Source organism: Bombus bifarius, unplaced genomic scaffold, assembly GCF_011952205.1.
Source record: "Bombus bifarius isolate JDL3187 unplaced genomic scaffold, Bbif_JDL3187 scf7180000008004, whole genome shotgun sequence".
In the NCBI taxonomy this organism is placed as follows: Eukaryota; Metazoa; Arthropoda; class Insecta; order Hymenoptera; family Apidae; genus Bombus; species Bombus bifarius.
In genome coordinates, this window is record NW_022884382.1 from 78,517 (window position 1) to 102,464 (window position 23,948).

Consider the following 23,948-nt stretch of genomic DNA (forward strand, 5'->3'; position numbering starts at 1 on the left):
ATTTTTAATGGAGTATCCTGAACAATTTATAAACATTAAGGATTATGAGAAAAAAAAACTAAGCCTTGATTTTTATTCCATTTTGTAGTCTGAAGTTTCGTTTTTATGATATAAGCATTATAAATTTTGAAATTCAATTCTTAACCCTTTGCACTCGGATGTCTTTTCAAAGGGGACATCGTAAGTCTCACATACCACTCGGATGTCTTATCTGAGAGGATATCAAAGCTTATTAGTGATTACGAAGGATGAACTCATTCCACCGCAACTTTCTGAGAAATGCATGTTTCCCTGAAGTTTTCTGTTGAAATGGCACAAGGAAGCAAATCAAAATATGGTATAATTGTCAAGATATATGAAGAAAATATCAGTAGGTTTTACGTCAGAAGAGAACGTGAGAAGTGCATTCACGACGGTTCGAGCGCGTCTCTACTCCACTTAAAAAGAGCGTTAAGGATGAGTTGTAGAAGAAAGGTTGGTATACAAGTATACCTGGCACTGTATAGTGAAATTTGAGGATATAAGTAAACAAGTCTAAAACTGGGCAAAAAGATTTTCAAAGTTGAACTCAGTTCATATTGAAGCGTCGAGCGTTACGGATAGATCCCTGTATTAATAAGTCAGGAATTCGAAAAAGTAATATTCTTTTGATAAATTTAATTTTGTGGTTTCTTAATTTACCTCAGAAGGAAGAAAAAATAAAAAATCAATGAGACATTACAAGTTTGTCAAAAGTCTTATAAATCAGTTGAGAGGTAATTTTCGGGAATTAAAAACATATCCACTCACATCTTTGTCGGATAATAGACTGAACAACAAATTACATATTCCCAATGTAGGAGAAAAAAAACTGAACTGTATTGTTTGTTCTGATAGGAAAACACCGGGTGGAAGACGTCAAACAACTTATTATTGTGAAACATGTATAAACCAATCTGCAGTGCATACTGCGAATTGCTTCAAAATTTATCATACTGTAGAAAATTATAAGAAATAAAATTTTCATTTTGTGGCAAAAAATATGATCCTCAACGTCTACAAATTCATGTAAATCAAATATCATTACAATACTTGGTTCCAAAGTTATACTATATAATATATTGATTCTTAGGTTCACGTTTTCGCAATAAAGTGGCGTCGAATTGCTGGTAGGTAACGTCCAAGATGGCTTCGAGTGCAAAGGGTTAAAGTATGAGTTTATTTAAATGATAATAATTTAAATCCGCTACTTATTCTAAATTTTAGACATATCCACTTACTGACAAATCATACAAGAATTAAAAATTGAATTGAAAAACTAAACAAATAAAAATTTAATTTAATTTCTATCTTTTGGATAGTTTCCAAAGATATTTTAGTGTTAAAGCTTTAGAAAATGTATTAAAGTGAAGCAACATGTCATCTTTTCACTATCATATTTAAACTCTATTTGAAAATAACACTTTTTCTGAACATCATTATAAAGATAAAGGGATATTATTCCTAAATACAGATTAATTCTTTTGCTAGTTAACTCGAAAGCGGATGCCGCTGCATCCCTGATATGAATAATCTCATATCAATTATGTGATTTGTCATTTGAAGTAGATATTGTTCCTATGTAGGATATAGATGGTATATAAATATATACACGCACATACATATATATGTAATATTTAGTATATAATATGTATATACATATTATATTAGGTGAAGTAAAAAGTTCTGAGCGCTTTTTCGCTTTATTTCGACGATGAAATTAACATAGTCAAGATTATTCGATTTAGATTAAATATGCGCCGTTTTGTTCGATTACTTTTGTCCATTTTGAAGGCAATTTCATAATTCCGCGGTTGAAGAAGTCCTCGTCCCTATTGGTAAAAAACTTGACCAGCTCATTTTCACAAGCCTCTCTTGAGGCCAGTTTTGTACCATCAAGAAAATTTTGCAAAAACTTAAAAAGGTGATAATCGCTTGGTGCCAGGTCTGGACTGTACGGCGGATGCGATAGAACCTCCCAGCCAAGCTCTCGGAGCTTCTGACGCGTCGTTAAAGATGTGTGCGGCCTGGCGTTGTCTTGATGGAACACAACACCTTTCCTATTGGCCAATTCTGGCCGCTTCTGGTCGATCGCCTGCTTCAGTCTGGTCAGTTGTTGACAATAGAGGTCCGAATTAAGTGTTTGCCCCGATGGGAGCAGCTCATAATGGATGATTCCCTTCCAATCCCACCAAACACACAATAAAACCTTCTTGGCCGTTAATCCACGCTTGGCGATCGTTTGGGCCGGCCCACCGCGATTGGACCACGATCTTTTTCGGCTGTTGTTCTCGTATGTGACCCATTTTTCATCGCCAGTCACCATCCGCTTCAAAAATGGGTCGATTTCGTTACGTCTCAACAAAGAATCGCAGGCATCAATTCGGTCCAAAAGGTTCTTTTGCGTCAATTCATGTGGCACCCATACGTCGAGCTTCTTCTTGAGACCAGCCTTATGCAAATGGTTCCAAACGGTTTTCTGGCTAATCTTCAGTTCCTGGGCAATGGAATAAGTGCTCACATGCCGGTCCGACTCGACGATTTCCATGATTTTATCCACATTTTCGACGATTGGCCTACCAGAGCGTGCCTCATCTTCGACGTCCATATTACCAGAACGGAATCGTTGGAACCACCGCTTTGCTGTTGCATTCGATACTGTACTGGGTCCATAAACAGCACAAATTTTTTTGGCCGCCTGCTCCGCCTTTTCACCTTGGTCGTAGTGGTACTGAAGAATGTATCGAATTTTCTCTTTTTTTATCTCCATTTTCGAACGCTGTAACACACAACTGGCTTCACCGAACACAAAACTGACAAAGAACCTTTTTGATGCGTAATATCACCTTGAAATCGGTGTATACTATGACTCGATGCGATGTGCACATCGTGAGATATGGCTCACTAAAGACATCTAGCGAAAAACGCTCAGAACTTTTTACTTAACCTAATATAATATGTAATATATATGTAATATATAGTATGTAATATGATATATATATATATGTAACCCATAGCATATAATATGTATATGTAACATATGCATATGTATTATATATTACATATATATTTGTAATAATATACGTAATATATATATATAGGGTGGTTGGTAACTGGTGGTACAAGCGGAAAGGGGGTGATTCTACGCGAAAAAAGAAGTCGAAAATATAGAATAAAAATTTTTCGTTTGAGGCTTTGTTTTCGAGAAAATCGACTTTGAATTTTCGCTCGGTACGCGTGCACTTTATCACGTCTCGTTAGAACGGATCTCACTGTAGATCGTTGTCTCGATTGACGTTATGTTGATGAACACTTCCAATGTGACCGAAGTGTTTTCCTACCTATTAACTTACTATCCGACTTTTATCGCTATCCACTATCAGCACCTATTAGTCTACCATCATGTCTACATACAGCAATCGGGAATATACGGACATGATACTTTCGTTAGGTGCGTGTGGTGGTAACGCATCAACCGCAGCTGATCATTACAGACACCGGTATCCCAATCGTTGACATCCTGACAGACGTGTTATTCAAAGAGCAGCTCGGCGAATATGGTTCTTTTGAAAAACTTAGACGACATGGTGGTCGTTGACGACGCGTTAGTGTAAATGTTGAAGGGCAAATACTAAAGGATGTTTTGGGACATCCTGACATAAGTGCAAGAAACCTTTCTTTGCGGTATAATCTTAGTTGCTTCACGATTCTTCGAATTCTACACAAAAACAACTTACATGCTTATCATATCACCAGAGTACAAGGACTCATACCTCATGATAAGATTTCGCGAAAGGCATTTTGTCACTGGTTGCTTTAACAGCATGCCAACGATGCAGAATTTCTGTTAAAAATTTTATGGACCGATGAAGCGAAATTTACAAGGGACGGCATGTTTAATGTCCATAACATGCATAATTGACAAAATGAGAATCCTCACTCTATTCTTGAAACACATTTTCAAGTAAGATGGAACGTAAACATCTGGGCTGGCATAATGGGACATCTAATTATTGGGCTATATTTTTTCGAAGGAAATGTAACGTCAGCAGCATATTTCGATTTCTTACAAAACACCGGAATTATTACCGGAATTAAGTTTAATTTCTCAACAAGACGGTGCACCGCTACATTTTAGTCGTCATGTGAGAGATTTTTTAAACCAACATTACCAAGGCTGGATTGGTAGTGCTGAAACAATAGCTTGGCTACCACGCTCTCCTAACTTAACTCCGCTTGACTTTTATTTATGGAGCCATATTAAATCAATTGTCTATTCTAAAGAAATCGCAAGTTGCGAGCAATTGAAAGAAAAGATTATTGTAGCCTTTCATACTTTAAAACAATCGAATACGTTAGAAAGTGTTCATACAAATTTAATTAGAAGAGCAGAAGTATGTGTTCGGCAGAATGGGCAATATTTTCAGCAATTTTTGTAATAATAAACTTTATGATTACTTCATATTATTTCATTATGTATTCCTAATTTTCCGTTACGGCAAAAACAAACTTAAACTGCGATAATATCCATCGAGACAACGATCTACAGTGAGATCCGTTATAACGAGACGTGATAAAGTGCACGCGTACCGAGCGAAAATTCAAAGTCGATTTTCTCGAAAACAAAGCCTCAAACGAAAAACTTTTATTCTATATTTTCGACTTCTTTTTTCGCGTAGGATCACCCCCTTTCCGCTTGTACCACCAGTTACCAACCACCCTGTATATAATATGTAATAATTCTCGATTAATAGATGTATTTTTATCTTAGTAGGCATAGGGTTATAGTTGCCCTATGAATTCTTAGAACTGCTCCTTGGGAGAGAGCAAGCGTGTTATCTCTAACTGCTAGTCATTACTAGGTACTACTGAATCATCAGATTATAAAAAATAAAATTTTTATGCTTTTAAATTTAGAATTATGACATCATATACATCAATGAAATTGCTTATGTTTTTTGATGAATGTGACACTAAACATGATTATATCTGAACGAATTTAAAGTACATTCCTTGACTATTTCATACTCGTTCAATGTTTCTCATTCTCATTTTCGAGGGGTGTGGAAACCGATCAAAATTTACATCTACTCGACAAAGGTCAGATGGAATTGGTTTGAAAGCCCCAAATAAAACTATTAAGAGAATATATATAAAAAATGGTGATGATAAGCCTTAGATGAATAAACACCAGATTCAAAATTTGAAAGAAGGATTATTTTTATTTTGATAATATTTTTAAATTAATTGTAAAATTCTTTAATAACTTTACATAGACGACAAAGTTAAAATAAAAAAGAGAAAAATATAAACAACTAAAGATACACTGATTGAACCTCTTCTGTTTTTTTTAGTTTAACGTCTTCTGCACAACTCCATATGTGAGACTGAAAGAAAAGTTTGTTATACCTCAAATAAAAGTGAATATCATCACTATATTAGGTTTGGTTTTAGGGTAGGTTTTTCAATCCGCCCGCTGTGTGGCTACCGGGAACGCTTGCATAAAATGATAATAAACTAATTATAAAAGTAATAGGGGGTAAATAACTGATATTATTTTACGAACTAGAAAAATTGTTATTGTTTGCGCTAGCGTTACTGAACGCCTCATGGCGGTTGGATTGAAAAAAGTAACCCAAGTCCAACACACAATAGATTGATGATATTCATTTTTAATTAAATAATAGCAGATATTTCTTACAGTCTCACATATGCAGTTGTGCACAGCACTTTATGGCTTAATCTTTGCTTATATAAACTATATAAAAAAAAGAGGGGCGGTCAGCAATCAATACTAACACGTACGCTGTTATGGACGTACAATTATAAGCACAATTTACTCTAGTGGCATTGATAATTTTTTGCGAATATTTCGAAACTATGAGTTATATGTACAGGAAAAAATTGTCTAAAATTTTGAGCTTTTCAATATATTAAAACATTATGGAAACCGTAAAGGACGTAGCTGTTTCACAGATTCACCAAAAAATTCAATGTTTTATAGTGTTAAATTAGCATGCAAGAAGCATTCCTATCTATCTCTTCTTAATAGTTGGACTCTTATCGAGCCGATCCAAAGTTTGACTGTTCGTTCAAGCTTGTACCCGAGTCATGACTTGGGATCCCAAAACTTTTGGGAGTTGGAGCAACATGAATTTACATAGATCGGGGCTGATTCTGTTCGAATTTCTATCGGCCCGCCTCGAAGTTTCGGATCCCGATACTTGGGACGATCTGTACACCTCTAATATCAACTCTTTCATTGTGGATCTCGTACGGGCCGAAAACTAAAAATTGTTAAGATTTATAATTGCTACAATGATACATGTACCATACGAGATGTAAATATTAATTAACTAAAAGTTATATCAAAAATTTACTAAAATGGTAAAACAATCCTTTTTTCAAATTTTACAACATAGTTAATACAACATATCGTCATTTTAATCCACATGAAAAGGCTAAAGCTCACTTTTGGATTGATTTGAAAAAAACTGTCCTTTAATTCTTTAAATCTCTTTATGTAAAACATTTTTTTTAAGTAGAGCGATTTGAAAGGAGGTAACAAAAAATAAAGTTCACATCAATAACAGTCGCAATTTACAGGAAAAGTGACTTATCACTGATTTTAATGGGATTTTTTAATTACCTTGTAGATATATAAACAATGGGAAATATAAAAAGACTAGTGGTAATCTTGACAAAAATAGGAAACCTTTTTAAAAATGGAAGGAGGTAGGAAAACTTTAAGAAGTTAGTGGCTTATAGAAACCTATTGTATTTTTGATGTAAATTATGGTGAATGCAAATATGTCATTCTTATGGAAATATCGGTCTTGAAGAAGACGCCACAGATTGTGCAAGTCTCATCTCCAGCTGGATTAAAAGAGTAATATAGAAAGCGTTAGTTAGAAGTAAATAAATCCGCAACCGGCAACGTTATTGCAAGATATAGTATAGTTAAATTATATTAGTATAGTTATTATTTATTACTAATATATTTTTATATATATTAACATATATTGTGAGTCATGTTGCGTGTATGTGTGCCCCCGACAATAGTATTATATTAACTGATGTGTGTCACAAGGAGATTGTTGATCGGAACTTACACATTACGTGTGCATGTTGTTGCTAAAAGAGTAAAACCTATATAACTCAAGATAAAGATGGGAATAAGGTAATTTGTACCTTTCCATGTATTTCTTGATACCTGCGGTTCTTCATTATACGATGGAGTTGCTGATTGCAATTTTATCAAATCTAGATTAACATTTATACCCTTCTTTAAAATGGACTTGAGGCAGAGGTTGTAGAATTTGTACCTTTCTTTTTGAAATCAACATTTCAGTGAAACTATATACTCATGTCGACATTCAATTTGTAGTAAATTAAAGCCATTTTTGCTATCAAATTCAAATGGTTTAATGTCATCATCAAGGAAGAAAGAAAATAGTTTATTGCTAAAAGGAGGAAAAACAAGAGGGACAGAAATACATAGCAGGGTAACATCATGGATTATAGAATTGTAAAATCCTTAAATTATAATTTAATTTGTTAACACATTGGCGACGAATGATACATCATAGTATAAATGCATTATTCAAGTTCTATACTTGGGTACGGATGATGCGAAAACATGTCATCAAATATCTTCGTATATTTGTCTCAAAATAAATTTATAAGATATTATAAATGGTCCAATTTCCTTTAGAAGAGGCTATGTTAGATGTCTCACGAATTGAAAAAATTGTTTATGGATTTAACTTTCTGTTATGTGTCGCGATGATTGATACTAAGACTTATGTATACGGTAGAGAGATAAAGTACGGATTCGACGGTTGGACTTCAGGCCGTAATAACTATGTTTATAACACGATAAAAGATATTTTTTTATGGTTGATGAAATGACTATGCATCGATAGGACGAGAGTAAAATTTGTTAGTCTTTCTTTGGACTCCGCAACTATTGCATGTGTTTCTCAACAGCCTGTGGTTTCCTGTGTTTGAATAGTAAAAATTTTATTTCTTATGTTTTATTAAAAATCCTTAAATGGAGGAAGAATTACTTTCGATGGAAATGATATGAAGATTTTATCAGAATTCGCTGATGATGAATATAACAGTGAAGACTCTGATATTGGACCGGTACGACGAGAAGTGCATCTGTTACACGTGTTTTCATCGTTACTATCAAATAAAGAAGAAACAGAAATAGGAGAGAATAATTGATTGGATTGATCCGAACTTGATCCAGAAAAACATAACGAACAATTCGAAGGTGTCGCTGGAGTGAAAATCTTTCCAGATAATCCTCAAATTGTTACAGATGTCACGTCTTTATTCGTTGGACATAATTTATTTGAAAAAATTGTCCTCGAAATAAATCGTTATCATAATGTAAATAGCCACAGATATAAAAATTTTGCACATAGATCTAAATGAATCGATGGTCACAGTTCCGGAAATGAAGAAAGTATTTGCCCTCATAATAATTATGGAAATTAGGAAAAATAAGATTGGTCCACAAATTCACTTATAGAAATTCCAGTTTTTGGCAATATTATGAGTAGACGTCGGTTTTTGCAAATTTGTATTTTCCTCCGTTTCTTTAATAACACAGTTATCCGTCCAAATGACAACAGGCTAATAAAAGTACAGGAAACTATAGATTATTTTGTAATAAATTTAAAATCATATCTATCACTTAATGAAGGCATAATTCCATAGAGAGGAAGACTTCGACTCCGAGTTTACAATCCGAGCAAAAGTATAAAATATGGCATTTTCAATAGAATAATTGGCGAATCGAAGACACGATATATTTACATTCTTTCCTTTATTGTGAAAAGAGTATTATTTTGGAGAATACTATTATGGTATAAATCAAATGGATCAATATCGGAAAGAATGGCATCATGTGTATGCAGATAGTTTTTACAACAGTGTAACTTTGACTTCTAAATTATTATCGAAAAAGGTTAGATTTTGGGGAATAATAGGAGGAAATCAGAAAATGCCGGATTCTTTAAAAAAATATGAAACTGCAGCGTGGAGAGACATACCGCGAAAGAGAAAGGGGAGAAATTATGATACAAATATGGAGAAGTACAATGTAGTTAACAATGTGTAGAAGTAGTAAGTAGTTCGGAGTAGTAACAATGTGTTAATATCATTTATTGAGTGCTAAAGTGTTTTTAAATATCATTGATCTATTTGTTGTCCTAATTGAAATAATATCTTCAAACCCAAATACGTATGCTTTAATAAGCAATTCAATTAAAAGTATAGTATGTTTTTATAAACAATATTAAGTACTATACCTAAAATTATTTTTCTTTATTCCCATTTTTAAGACGTTTTTATTTTTTTTCAAGGTCACTGAGATCCGACCGTCTATATCTTCTATTTTTCTCACTGATTATACGTATAAACGAGGAAATTAAAAAGAAGTCCCATCAAAATCAGTGATGAGACACCTTTCTTACAAATTGATCATTTTATGAACTGATGCAGATGCTGGATTGTTGGATATGTATCCAATATCCATTTACAAATCTAAGTAATGGGGTATACAATATTCTAATGGCCCAATCTTCTAAGTCAATGCAATTTCGATTTACTTAGCATATCTAATCTGTAAGTTGGCTGCAAATTAATACTTAGTAAAAAATTAGTATACCATGTGTATGAATAGTTCGCCATAACCATATGAGTGTTAAGGATGGTCCCATTGAATACTGAGATTTAGTAATACTGTGGATGATTGTATTTTTAAATACTTTTGTGACCTTTGCAAAATATACACTTATACTAAAATATCTTCCAACTTTTGCATTTTTAGAATCGTTTAAAATTTTATCAATATAATCATGATAGTTGTAACAATCATAATAGTTAATCACATTTCTCTATGGATTGGTCCTTGTATCACATTATTTCATATAAAAAAGTACTAAGTTGCTTATGCCAAACGAGATGCATTAACCAACGCATAGAGAAATGTGATTATTTTAAAAAAACTTGGAATTAAAAAACTCTACGTGTCCACACGCAAAGAAACTAATAACTTCATGTCGTGTCCTTTTCGAGGCCATGCAACTCTTGTTTTATAATATCGTATATCTTTTATAATAATGTAAAATTATGAAGCTAGTTGCTTCATTCTATTTATGGTTGGCTACTTCATGCGCTAAGGAATTCCCTGTTTCTGCATTAATATCACGTTATTTATTTCTTATCTGACTGCGAAATGTAAATATATTGTAAATAACGTCACCGCAAAAACCAATAGAACTTTAATATAATTTTTCAAGAGTACGATTAATTTATGACTCATGGTTCCTTTTGCAAAGTTGGTAATACGATGCAAACAGAAAATGTAACTTTTTGATCTTGAAATTCTAGGTCAAGATCAAAATCAATTTTGCGGCAGTTTTTTTACATTAATCTCCACCAAACCAAGAGTGCAGGATCACATTGCGATGGTTCCGACACTTATTTTCCTTGCATCTTATACATTCAATTAAAGGCAATATAAGGTATATAAACATATATAAATCCTTTGACTATAACAATTATTTTTTCAATCTCTTAAATATTCACTTTTTTCTCGATTTTATCGCGTTTCTGATTTCGATTAACGTTATCTCAGCATTACTAAATTCATTAGCCATTGTACTTATTTCTATACGTTTGCCTTAATTTTCTTGCACTTTCTTGCTTACATTCAAACATCAGTTTGTGGTCATCATGTAATTTTAGGTTTTAAAAATCTCCGAAAACGGTCGATTTGATAATCGTTGGGATCTTATATAATATTTGCACGCACGTGCTGAATAACGAATGACACTTTCTCGAAAGATCAATCTTACTAACAAGATACAAAAGCAATACATTAGTTCACCGTAAAGTCGGTGTGTCGCAACGTAGACAGATTGAAATGAGAACTATTTGAAAATTATATTTAAAAAAAACCTTTTGATATTTTATTTACAGTAACTCCCAAAAGTATTCGAATACTCGCCATAGAATTTTTTAATGAATATATTATGTGCATTATACGAAATTTTTTGAACCAACAACACACATCATGATTATAATAATAAGAGGAATTGGTTCGAAAAAGTTTATAGAAGTTATTAGACATTCATTGCGAACATATATTTTATGTAAAATTAGTATATAGTGTGAGTAGTCGTCTTAAACATAAAATTAGTGATAAAGATGGTCTCATTACATGTGGCTTATTGATATAACAAATAATTGACTGTTCAAATATTTTGGTGATCTTTGCGAAATATATAATTTACTCCTAATAAATATCTTGTAACTTCTATATACATTTTCAGATTCGTTTCAAATACCAATGTAATCACCATAATCGCGTTGCGTTATAGTGTTAATAAAATTTTAAAATACTTTGTATAACATACAAGGTGTCCCAAATTTAAACAATTGAACTTGATCAGTATGTTCTGTGAATGTAAATAAGAAAAAACGTCATATAAACATAGGACGGCAAATGCTTTCGGAAAAAGTTATAACAAAAATATTGATTGGTCGGGGAAGACACATTTGGACCGCCAGGTTGTTGGGATCGCCAGATCTTAAATTAATAGACTTTTATCAGTGAGAAATAGTGAAAGTGATTGTGTATAGTATAAAAGTCAAATCGCAGAAGAAAAGACAAGAACTAAAAGTAGAAAGGATTAATGATGCATTTACTGAACTAAAGCAAGATAAACATGAAATCGGAGAGTAATAAAATTCAATTTCCTTACGATATCAAGCTGGTATTCGAAACGGGAGACGGCATTTTGAGATGAAAACATAAATTAATTTTTTCACTGTAATAAAACGTAATAATAAAGTGTTTGCGAATCTGTCTATATAACATTTTTTCTTATTTCTGCTCATAGAACGCTGCGGAAATTTGATTATTGAAACTTGGGGCACCCTCTATACGCTACCATATAAAAATATTTGAATATTTGGTGCAATTCAACCAAAACATTGAAATTTTTATTATATTTTCAACATTATGATGGAAGATTGCTTCTCTACTTGCTAATTTTTTACTTCTTGTCATAACTCGGATCAAATGTTTTGTTACATTGAAGTTTTGTTGAATTGATTGAAAATCCATATTTATTTCTAACAAATAACTAATACCTCGGAAAATCTATATAAACTTCTAGAATATGGTTGAAAATACATCTCAATTAATTTTGCCATAATTCAATCTCTAGTCATTGTTAATGTTTCATTTTATTTACATTAATAAATATTAACTATAGTTTTTATCAATAAGATCAGAGGCAAAAATTAGATTAAAGGCCTTTATTTACAGTATATCCTATATATTTGCAATACATAATTTGGAAATGTTTTAATATTCATGCACGGTAGTGTCATAAAATGTTTCTAGGAGTAGTTTTAGTAGGAATAATTTCATGAGTCACATGTATAAAAACTTGAATATTCTAAGGTATTCTTATTTTGATAATATATGGTAAACGTGTACGTTGACCCAATTGGCGAATCAACCGTGGTTTTAGTTCCTTGGATGGTTCGCTTAGACCACAAGCACTCGTCCACCAAGTTGTCGCAATAGTTAACAAGGTGGGGATGCGGGTCAGGCTCAAGGAGGAATTTCGTGATTGTCGATGCATCGAAGTGCTGAGCTGTGGGTTTATGATACTGCTATTCAATGTTCAGAAACGGGCATGTAGGAATTCATCTGGCCCGTAGATATAGGATTCGGCAGCAATAAAATAATTTCTTGCTTCTTGTTCCTGATTTCGATGAGCAAAAGATTAAATCATAAAGTTTCTAAAGCATCTCAAAAGTAGTATATCATGCGCCCATGCTGTAAACGTAAATCTAGTAGCTTCACTGTAAAAACTAAACATAACTTTTCAAATTTACATTCAAAGAAGTTTAATACAAAGGAAAGAAGAAAAGATTAAGACACAATTATGAGGACATGTTTATACATCAGACTTATGTGATATATGTACATATCCTTCTTTGACTATTGTTTTGACTTCTATTTGGCATATTTCATATGACAATTATTAAAAGCAAAAAGATGAGTCTGAACCGAACAAAATAATGGGAAGTGACAAAAATTATAAACTAACGAAGTAAAAAAATTACAAGTTATTTATAATCCAATTATTTATTGCTCTGTAACTAACAATAAAGTCTCCAGACCGTTTGTAATTTATCATCTTTTCCTATAATTTTATAGACATTTGTTAGAACTTTGAATAGGGTAAAAAGGCTCATGTATTTTGCATTTCATTCCGTTTCGCTTTTCTTTATGCAATTTATTGAATTTCCTGTTTAGTTACATTTTCTTCCAGCCATTTCGCCGTTACGTCTTTTCCTTGTCCCATTTTGTTTCTTTGCACGTAACAATTTTCGATCCTTATTTTAGTGCAGCGTAGAAGGTAAAAAGTTCATAGAATTTGTTCAATGTTAACATTAATTTGGTTAGGTTGTTCATTTTGCGGTTTTATTATTTCAACATCGACGAGATTTAGTTACGGTCGTTAGATAGTGCTCAGCCATTGATTCCCAGAAGATAGAAATTCGGCAATGAAATATATACTGGAAATGGGAATGGAAGATCATAGAATTGGTATTAAATTTACAACTTTCGATGATAGCAATAATTTGATGTTAGTTCAGAACCAGTTTATTGCAGTATAGCAGTATATCTAGAAGGAATTGTTTTTTTGTAAAGGAAAATATCAGGAACCCATTGCTTGGAACGAATTAGATCAAGTCGGGTTAACGATAATGTATTGGCAATAAACCACTACATTTCGTCAATGTGTGACAAGTTTTTTCACTCCGTCAGCGAAGAACTCTACTGATAAAATGCTTCGCAGCTATCTTGACTTCATCCTCCATATTAAAATAAATACCTTTCAAGGCCTTCTTTAATTTAGGGAAAAGTTGGAAATTCGATGAATTTTCGGTAGCGCAGTGTTTTACGCTGTTAAAAATTCGATTGTTGCACATCGCTTGAATGTCGTTGATATTACATTCATATTCAACTTCGTTTTATACTCCTTGCCATTGTGTCAAGTAAATTTATTGACAATTGGGATTATTATAATGGAGCGATGTAGCTACGAGCTAGGTGCACCCGTACCGTTATAGCTGTTTTCGTTCTTGAGATACAGGCGAGTATGCATTGTTTATCACTCCTCTTTATCTCATGACTCCTACTATCGGGATTCCCAAAAATTTCAAGAATGCGAACAACGTTTCGAAATTAGTTTCGTTGAATATGTCCATGTTATGGAATGGACAAATACTATATTGACATTTGCAATCAATGATTTCACTTCTCATGAGCAGTCATTTATCACTTACAATTTACTAGATGACAAAAGACTTTCACATGCGACATTGTATGTTTAATTTGATTCGTTTACGCAAATCCCATACTGCCTAAAACTATTATAAGCACTTGTGTGATAAATTAAAAGTAATCTTTTCATGTTATTTTAATATCAACGTAAAAAAAAGTTATTTTACCAAAGGAGTTTCGACTATTGTAGTAATATTGTAGTAAAATAGTGTACTAATACAACAAGGATGAATACGTATCCTAAATTAGTCTCGAAAAGTGACTCAGGTTTTTGAAATTCTTGGAAATTTCTCGACTTTCGAGATACTTTCAGGAACCAGACTCTCGATCCCTAAAAATTCTTCGATCCGACCTAATTCGTCATTTTCTAATTCTCGAACACCTCTAATCTATTGGTTTCAAAATTCTCTATTATCTGTGATCATAGGAATCTCATATTACAATTGACCGATCAACAGTTAAAGATACTTTACTAATCTCTCTTTCCTACTTTTTTATTATAACTGCTTCCATAGACTTTATTTCTGTTCGATTAAATAGTAAATATCTCTATTGGGATTAAAGGTAAAAAGAAATGTCCAAAACAAAAGTTGAACTGTTCACGCTGGTAAATAGGGTGGTATAAATAAACTTTTTTAATGCATGTTTCTTTTAAATTACATATAATTTTTATCGCAGTGTTATAGCTGATGTCAAGATGAGTTGAACCATATATGTTACGACCTTGTGAAATGATACACCTTGGATTCATGAATTTAGATTCGGTTACATCTTCAAGATTGTGAGTTTTTGTAGCAATGCAAAGAAATCAATTATTGATAACAAAAAGGAAGTAATCGAGCAAAATTGAACCAATGAGCTAATTGCTATTTCGGTTTATTGTACTTAATATAACGGTTTAGAAATTTTTCCTTCAGAAATCCTGTCCTGTCTGCCAGAAATATGTTGGAAAACTTGACAGTTTTGACAGTCAGTATGACTACTGACATTACATCACTTAATGGATATTTAAAAGAAAGTTCTCTTAATGTTTCAACAAAATGTCTTGTGTAAATGTCACGTACAGTGAAACTTTGCGCATTTGAATATCCTAACATTTGAACGTTCTGTTATGCGAATATTCTGATATCTAAACAGTGTGTCTATTAGTAACAAATGTTTTTTTTCTGTTACAAATACTATTATTACATATATACTATTATCATTACTATTATAAATATGTAGTATTTGTTTTGTAGCTAAGGTGAAAGACTAAACGGATTTAATTCCGTATCGTTATATCGGAGGGTCCTTGTTACAATACCATTATTATTATATGTATAAAGAATAAATGAATGATGATGATGAGGGTCACGTCGAATGTAGTTTAGCGGCTAAAAAGATATGGGGTCCTTAGACATCAAAATAAACTGACAATCTCCTTCATCCCTTTTCTTGATTATAAAAAGTGGTTGTTTTTTTATTCGAAGGTTCATAAAAGAACAATATTAACAATAATCACTAGTACTTTATAGAATCCTTAATTTCTTTCACGCCTACTAATCAAAGACGTGTTATGCATTTGATATTTTCGAGATGTAATTTAGAAATGATATGTATAAGTGCTTATATACTTGGTACGTATTATCATATAATATTATCATATCAATGCATATGAATATGAACGGGCAAGTCTTGCACGTGCCGTGCAATCACTTCAGATAGGTCAAGATGGACTAAAGTTTATTGAAAATTTATAGTATTACGTTACAGTCTTTTAAACATAATTTTAAGAATTTATGTCATAGGTGCTATTCACGACCCCATAGGCACACGAAAAGAAAAACTACCGTTTTTAGTTTCTTTCCCGAGGTTCTTCCGTTAAGTCCGTTTAATGCGATGCCTGAGGCAATTTAGAATCCCTAATGCCTGTGTAAGTAGAACTAACATTATTGATTCGTTTTGGTTATTGTTACGTCGCGTAACACTCTACCTAGCCCAGGCCACACACCGCGGGCAAGATGGCAACCAGATGTCTTCGGATACTCACTGCGTACCCTCAATAGTCTCAAGTATCTTCCATAAATCTCAGGAATTTCCTAGTAAAGGTCCTTCAAACCAAACAAACGTCTGTTTCCGAAGAATTTCTAAAGACTATTGTCTACCACGGCTTGACAAGGGAAAGTTAGTTTTTCTCACGTATGATGCAACTTTCCTCCCACTAACCACTTTCTCTTGAGGGCGGTTAAGACCCTTCGTTTAACCAATTAACAACGAAGCCTATTTCCCTCACTCTCTTAACTAAAATCGTCACCAACAAATCCGATGGTCCCGTGCGCTTGACACACCCATCCTTAGCTTTCTTCCGACACAGCATCGTCTCCCAAGACAGTACTGATTTTACATCCTTCGAACGGTCAACATTCTTCGACCGGGTATACACACCCGTAGATCAGTCACTCACTCATCTCGTACATACGCACCAGCGTAACTGCCTTCGTTATAAGTTGTTGGAATAAACGGTGAAATATAACTTACTCTACTGTGTCATATTCATTTAACCACCTCTGTTATCTTAACCGAAACAGGGGAACGACTACTTCGCGGCGTCGATTCACCGAATCGTAGCGAGAATTTACGCCTCTCGCTGACGCGTTTTCCTCGCGACCGCGTCTCTCCGCGAACGGTCGTAACAGTTATTGTCACGCAGGAGAAGATCTCAAAAACCTGTTTGCATGAGTTACGTAGACTGGATTAGGGTTTTTGGAAACCATGAGGTGTTGCTCTTATATTTGATGGGGATTTCGTGTATATTGGTAATTCAGTTTATTAGTGAGTTTTCATGTGGTCAGTTTAGTGTCCTTTGTGTAAGATCTTTGATGTGCATAGTGAGATTGGGTACGCCAGATTTTTCATGTAGTTTGCGTGAGCTATAGTCTCTTGGTTTGTTCAGGATTATCCTTAGGAATCTATCCTGGATTTTTTACTGAACTACAGACCTATGTTTCGTATGCCACGACGGATCTTGTACGTATTTTGTATAGGAGTATTTTGTGTTTCGGGTTTGTTGAGCATTTTGCGTATGTATTTTAGCCGCTGGACACCAGACCTGTGTTCCATATGTCAGGATTTTGTATAGGAGTATTTTGTGTTTGATTGACAATGGACTCTATCTATTAGGAAGAGTTCTAATTGTTACAAATAGTTTTTTATGCGGTCGTGTATGGCTGATTTCCAATTATCTTTAGTGTCAAGAATGACGCCTAGATACTCGCCTTTTAATTCTGTTGTTTGCTGGTGTACAATTAGTTTGATGCATAGATGTGTTTCAGTTTTCTCAATATTTGGGTTCCCAACTCTAGAGGTGGGCTTAACACTAAGAAAAAATGATTTTGATGGTGAGCAATTGCCTCCTCTGGCTACCATGAAAATGTGTACTGTCATCTGCATACATACACATGGGCGCGCGCACAGACACACACATGTATATGTTTCATATCTTCTAGTACTTTTAATACTCGTCTAATATTTTACTGAAACGTTTATATTTATCTGATATTTAAGGGCCCTTCTGCGGTTGTGAGAAGAAAAAGTGATTTTTGGGGTATTTTTCAAGAAAACGCGTATATATTTATTTCCATGAAGGGTTTGGTTAATAAAGATACATTTAAAGAAATCTTGTTAAATTCGCATGTAAAAGTATTTGTTTATTTAAGAATTATGTCCTGGAAGGCCTTTTTAAAAAGGTAGTTTGCGGTGAACACTCTTGCTGGAAACTGAATCATCTGATATTAAAATTTCGGAAAGATATAGCTGATATATTAGTTTATTTAATCTTTAATTGAAACATTTTACATGAAGTTTATTTGGGACAAAGTGACGGATGTTGAAAGTCAAATGACTGATTTTCATTTTAAAAAATATTCATTTTTCGATCATAAAATAAAAACTAAATATTTAAGAATGAAATTCATCGACTAAAGATTAAATTTTTATACCTAACGTAAGCCTTTAAGTTTCGGAACGGATTAGTTTTCAATTAGTCGTAGGTACCGACTTTGGAAATGCGTATTTTGACAAAAATGTGTAAGTTCCAAATTCCAACTTTTTAAAAACTTTTTGTTTAATTTACACAGAGTCATCTTGAATCTTTCAGGACATATTCTTGAGATAGTAGTCCGTGTGCTTCAAGAAAATATCAAAACCCATCAATCAAATTTTTCAAATTTCCTAGCACATAGAACTTTTTGAAACAGTTAAAATATTGTAATAGTGATAATAATATTAAATTGAAGTACATGCCGATTCTTATCTATAAACTATACAAGTAATTGTAAAATTTTGCCCTACTATTTATATATTATCCATATAAATTTTATATTTATATATTATCATATATAATAATATATATATAATTATATATATACATATAATTATATATTATCCATATATATATTATCTATAAAAACGTATTTTCGCATTTAAATATCTAAATTAAGGAAGTTGTAACATTCAGTAACCCATTAATTATTTATTTTTATTTGTTTATTCTTAAGTAATATATTACATTGAATATCAACTGATTATATGAAGCATTATCCGTGGGGAATATTTGGTTGACAATCTGTCTATGCGATTTAGTCCAGATGAACCACATATATAACTTTATTGGTTCTTGCCACGACTTGGATTTTTTTTAACAGTAATAATATTGTGATATCCTCATCAAAAGATTCCTTACTCCAATGCGATTTATAACATCCTGCCTTGACCATGCTATTTCACGTAAATTTTTCAGTTTACGCAACGTCAGTAAATAATATTACTTAAATGTACGATCTCCGGACGATATTTTGAAAACACTAATCCTGATAATGCAGTTTGTATACTATATGATCACCTTTATTATGGGATACATCTCTTTATGCCGAAATACTGCATAATTAGTACTACTTTTTCCAAGAAGTGTTTATCTTCTCTTATTGATCTTATTTGCCGGAAGAAAAGTGCGCACTACGCTTATAAACGAACGCACCAGGCAGTATTCGGATTATACCTCCTTTTCTTTAAATTTCGCACCAAACGCGAATATTATCAAAGAGGTGCTACAGCCAGTATGTAAACTGTCCTAAAAAATTAATGCTGGATAAGAATAATATTCATTTTTCTGTAGTGTTATAAATAATCGACTGAAGTTTCTCAAACTACTATGGATAATGTAGGTTCAACCGATGTCGAATCGGCCACGAATCTATTTGCATCTTTCTTTGGTTCTGTCTATAGCTCTCACTCTGTAGTCTTTCCAGATTTTACCTTCGATCAATATACCCAATTTCAATAAAATCAATAGTTTACAAACATCTAGGGGCCCAAGCATTGATGAAATCGATTTTTCTTATATCATGCAATTTCATATTCGCACGAGCATTGCGAATCATTCTATACTTCTCCTTGATTACAGGGATTTCCGCTTTAGTTTGGAAGATTACCTTGATCAGAATCTATAAACCAGAGATTCAATAAGCGAAATCGTATTAATTTAATATATGCATAAATATACTAAACTACTTTGTAATAATCGTTTCAAAACATTGTATATTTTCATAATATAATGCAAGTATTGTTACGAACTATAGTGCAAGAAGCGTAATAGAAAAACTCGATACAATTAGAACACAATTTCATTAATACTCTCCTCTCACACGTTATAATTAGATTAATCTTCTTCTGTCGTTCGATTCGATTGTTCTGCTAGAGTAATCCCGAGAAGAGGAATCGTTGATTTCTTCGGAATATTTGTATCAAGATTCTTCTACTATATATGTAGGTCATCTTTCTACGAAGTGTCATATCTCAATCAATATGTGTCAATTTATGTCTCTTCAGATCTGCTTATAATTTTTGTATACATTCGTCAGATGATACCGCTAACAAGTACGAGAAAAATATTTTCTAAAGAATACCGTGGTCAATGTACACGGCATAAATAAATTATTTATCCTGACCATGACAGTACCATTTTACACTTCTGGATAGGTGGAAATATGTAAAGAATAGCCACAAAATTGAATTGATACCTTGAATTTCAAGGCCAAATTTTTTTTCATTGAATCATATTCTACTCATCATAGAGGTAAAAAATCCCAAAGGATTCCCAAAGTGTCGTAATTTAACTGCTTTCTATTAATAACTAATTTCTATTAATTCTTGAACTCATCTTATTTATAATTGTAGCACGTAGATACCTCCGATATAGCTATGGCTACGCGTCAGTTTTTATAGGGCTACGCCAACATTCTTGTTTAAGCAGCTCCGAACTCACATCTCTATATTCCGGCCAAGTTTTCCTAAATATTACGCATCGTTTTTTAAGTGATAGAAAGCATGTTCAACATGATATTTTTATTATTTAACGGATCCGTTCATCCGAACTGAAATGATTGATTGAATTTATCGAATCGTTAGAAATCTCTGCGATCTGATATTTCCACAGAATGCAGGCGGTCTTTTATTATTTCTGGTCGATTATCGATATATTTTACGCGCTAAAAGATAATTCCCATCTGCTTCATCTATAGATCGTTATGTAAACTCTATGTGACTGTGAGATATATTGTAAAAATAATTAATTTTATATATTATATATAGAATTAATGAAAGACATCATTTTAACATCATTTTGGCTTTTGTTTTTCATATGTGTTTTAGATAATTAAACAATACATTCCATCTTGTATTTCCTGGTTTATTGAGACTATGACTTAAAACCTTCTGCTTTTTGGCGATGTCGGACATTCAGATGCTTCCCACATATATATAGGGTGTTGCATTTGAAGATTTATATGCAATTATCTGTCGAATTATTGAAAAAAAAAGCTTCTACCAGAACTTACTTTATTTTGAGGGCATTGAGAGCAACAAACTACATTATTAGTGCGATTGTGATTTATGTTTAGGGTCGAATCGACGATATATTTCAGCAAACAAAATGTTGGCCATATTCAACAAAGGTAAATTTTGAACGGCAATAAATGATCTTGAATGACTTTGAAAGGCTTTCATATTATAGGATGATAAATTCAACTTGAAAAGGACTATACGTCTACCTAAGTAAAAATATATGGTTTCGTTTCTAAAGACAAGGGTCATCTTGAAATGTAAGAGCAACGTTCACGTAGACGAGTTTTGTAACCATTACAAAAATCTTCGTCGAAACAAAGTAAATTCCGCTTGGTAAACTTTTTTGAGTAAGGAATAGTTTAGCAGCTAATTGCGTGTGAAACTTCAAATGTTACCCTACATATGTATGTGTGCATGTTTGAATATTAGTTAATTTTGTAATAATAGATGTAATATAGTAGAGTTAATGTGCTATGCTTTTATCGTGTTTGACCTACAAAACGTTTAAGAATAATATTGGAAGATATTGAGAATTCTCAACAAATGTCAGTTACGATATTACTGTAACAGATATTACTTATAAAATTAAATAAAATTAAAATTTTTAGAAGAAATATTAAAATATATTGAAATATATTGAAACATATTTACTGAAACTGAAAGAAGACAAAATCGAAATTATGAATTTATCTTTAAATATTGATTGTAGCTTTGAAATATGTTACACATATGTTACACTACGTGATTCTCTTCAATGCAGTTAAATACTTCTAATGGTAACATATCAGAAAGATGTCTTTGTTCAAGAAATTGTTTCGAATGAAAATATCAGTCACAAATGATATTAAAATATCAAACTGATATATAAATGTTATTTTACTAACAATACATATTATATCTCATTAATTCCATGTACATATATATAAAATTCCATTGTAGAGTTTTAAAAAATTAGAGGAATCACTTAATTAAAAATGCTACAAATAAAATTATGTCTTATATATAAACCATAATTAAAAGAAGAATTTCTGACGAAAATAATATTATTTAATATCATAAATAGTACTGGAATAGTATAGTATTATTTAACTGCATTGATTAAGGTTAAGCATACATAATTGTTATTTTATACTTAAATTAAATTATAATTTAGTTATTCCTTAAAAAAGTAATCATGTAAAAATCACAGAGTATTTATTTATTTTTAACATCTTTAGGTAATACAAACTGTTTCACATACAGCAACTCAACCAATAGTTGTACAAACTGTTCCATCTAGCACTGTCCAAAATTTTCAATCTGATGTATCCAGCACCGTACAAGAGACAGTTTTTCGAGAAAGGAGTGGGACATACTTTAATGCAGTACCAGCAACCCTGCAAAACTTTTTACCGCCTAATTTATCATATAACTTTTATAATATTTCTAATATTACATATAAAGAATGATTTAATATAATATAAAAATTATATACTCAAATTAGTTTAAACATATATATACGTATACAAGTTTGTTTAAACAATAAGTAAAAGAGGTTCTTTTCTGGTGTTTAAATTATGTAAAATATTTATTCATTGTAAGTAGTATTAAAAGATAATTTCTGTAAAAATTGTATTTTTATTGATATGGTTAATACAATCACAAAGAACAGATTTTGAATTCAGAATTTATTCATATTGTTAGTGTGTGGCAAAGTACATACTGGCGAGAGAAATTAACTACTTATAACGCCTTTAATACTGCGAATGAAATAATAATAAGTCTGATTTGAATTGCTTATCCTTTTCTTTATATGTATTATGCAAATGTATATGATTTATAAACAGCACAAACAAACTTTAATTTCGGCATACGAGAAATAAGTTCATCAGGTTTGAATTTTAGCGAGAAGGTTCATTTTATGCATTATTGTAAATGTCATTACGACACATCTCTGAATCTGGATTTTTTTCTGCCTGAATTTTTTCGTCTTACAATTCCATATCACTTATAAAGGAACATGCTAAGTGTGAATCGCCGATTTTAATAATGGTTATGTATGATGTAGTTCTCGAAAAACTATTTGATATGTTTTCTTCTACATATTGACGTTCATGTTGGACAGGTGAAAACATCTTTCCAACTTGTAGATTGGAAATATATTTATTTTTATAAAAAATATAGTAAAAGTTAGCATAGTTTTGTTCATTTTTGTTGTAAAATGTTGGTCCATTTTCTTTAAAATTTACATCTATAAAGTTTAAACAATTGTACAAAATGTGAATAAATTGGAATTTTTATTTTCGGTATTATAATAAAAATTATTGTCTTTGTTATTTTCGTCTTTGTTATTTTATATAAATGAAGTTGTTAGGCATATATGATCGTGTATGATCGAAAAGTAACAGTATATAATTTTCTATACGATTAATATGCTATGTTTCATTAATTTTTCTTCGAGAAATCAAAATTAGTGTCTAATACATGATACATATTAATAGTGCGATTATAAAATCGGACAGTAGATAAAATTTACAATTTTCGACAAAGGCATTGAGTAGCTTTTGTACACTTCCGGGCCCGGACGGAATCCCGGGCCGGATCTGGAGAGAAGTGATAGGGTCAGAGCCCCCAAACATCGACGCCTCTACACGAGATGTCTGAGAGAGGGAGTCTACCCCTG

The 23,948-nt window shown here is 32.3% G+C and overlaps 1 protein-coding gene across 3 annotated transcripts in view; it reads left to right on the forward strand.

The window, feature by feature from the left end:
* LOC117206303 (zinc finger protein 260-like) overlaps positions 1 to 23,047 on the forward strand; it is a 35,452-nt gene extending 12,405 nt beyond the window's left edge. The window contains exon 8 of one of the 3 annotated variants that reach the window (XM_033445522.1): positions 9,396 to 9,500. In XM_033445522.1, the coding sequence (XP_033301413.1) occupies positions 9,396 to 9,464 (69 nt within the window). In that variant the 3' untranslated portion in view covers positions 9,465 to 9,500. Of the gene's footprint in view, positions 1 to 172; positions 1,020 to 9,395; positions 9,501 to 22,503 lie in introns of those variants that run through there. The other 2 variants (XM_033445521.1, XM_033445524.1) reach the window with 2 other exon arrangements.
* Positions 23,048 to 23,948: the final 901 nt, after the last annotated feature.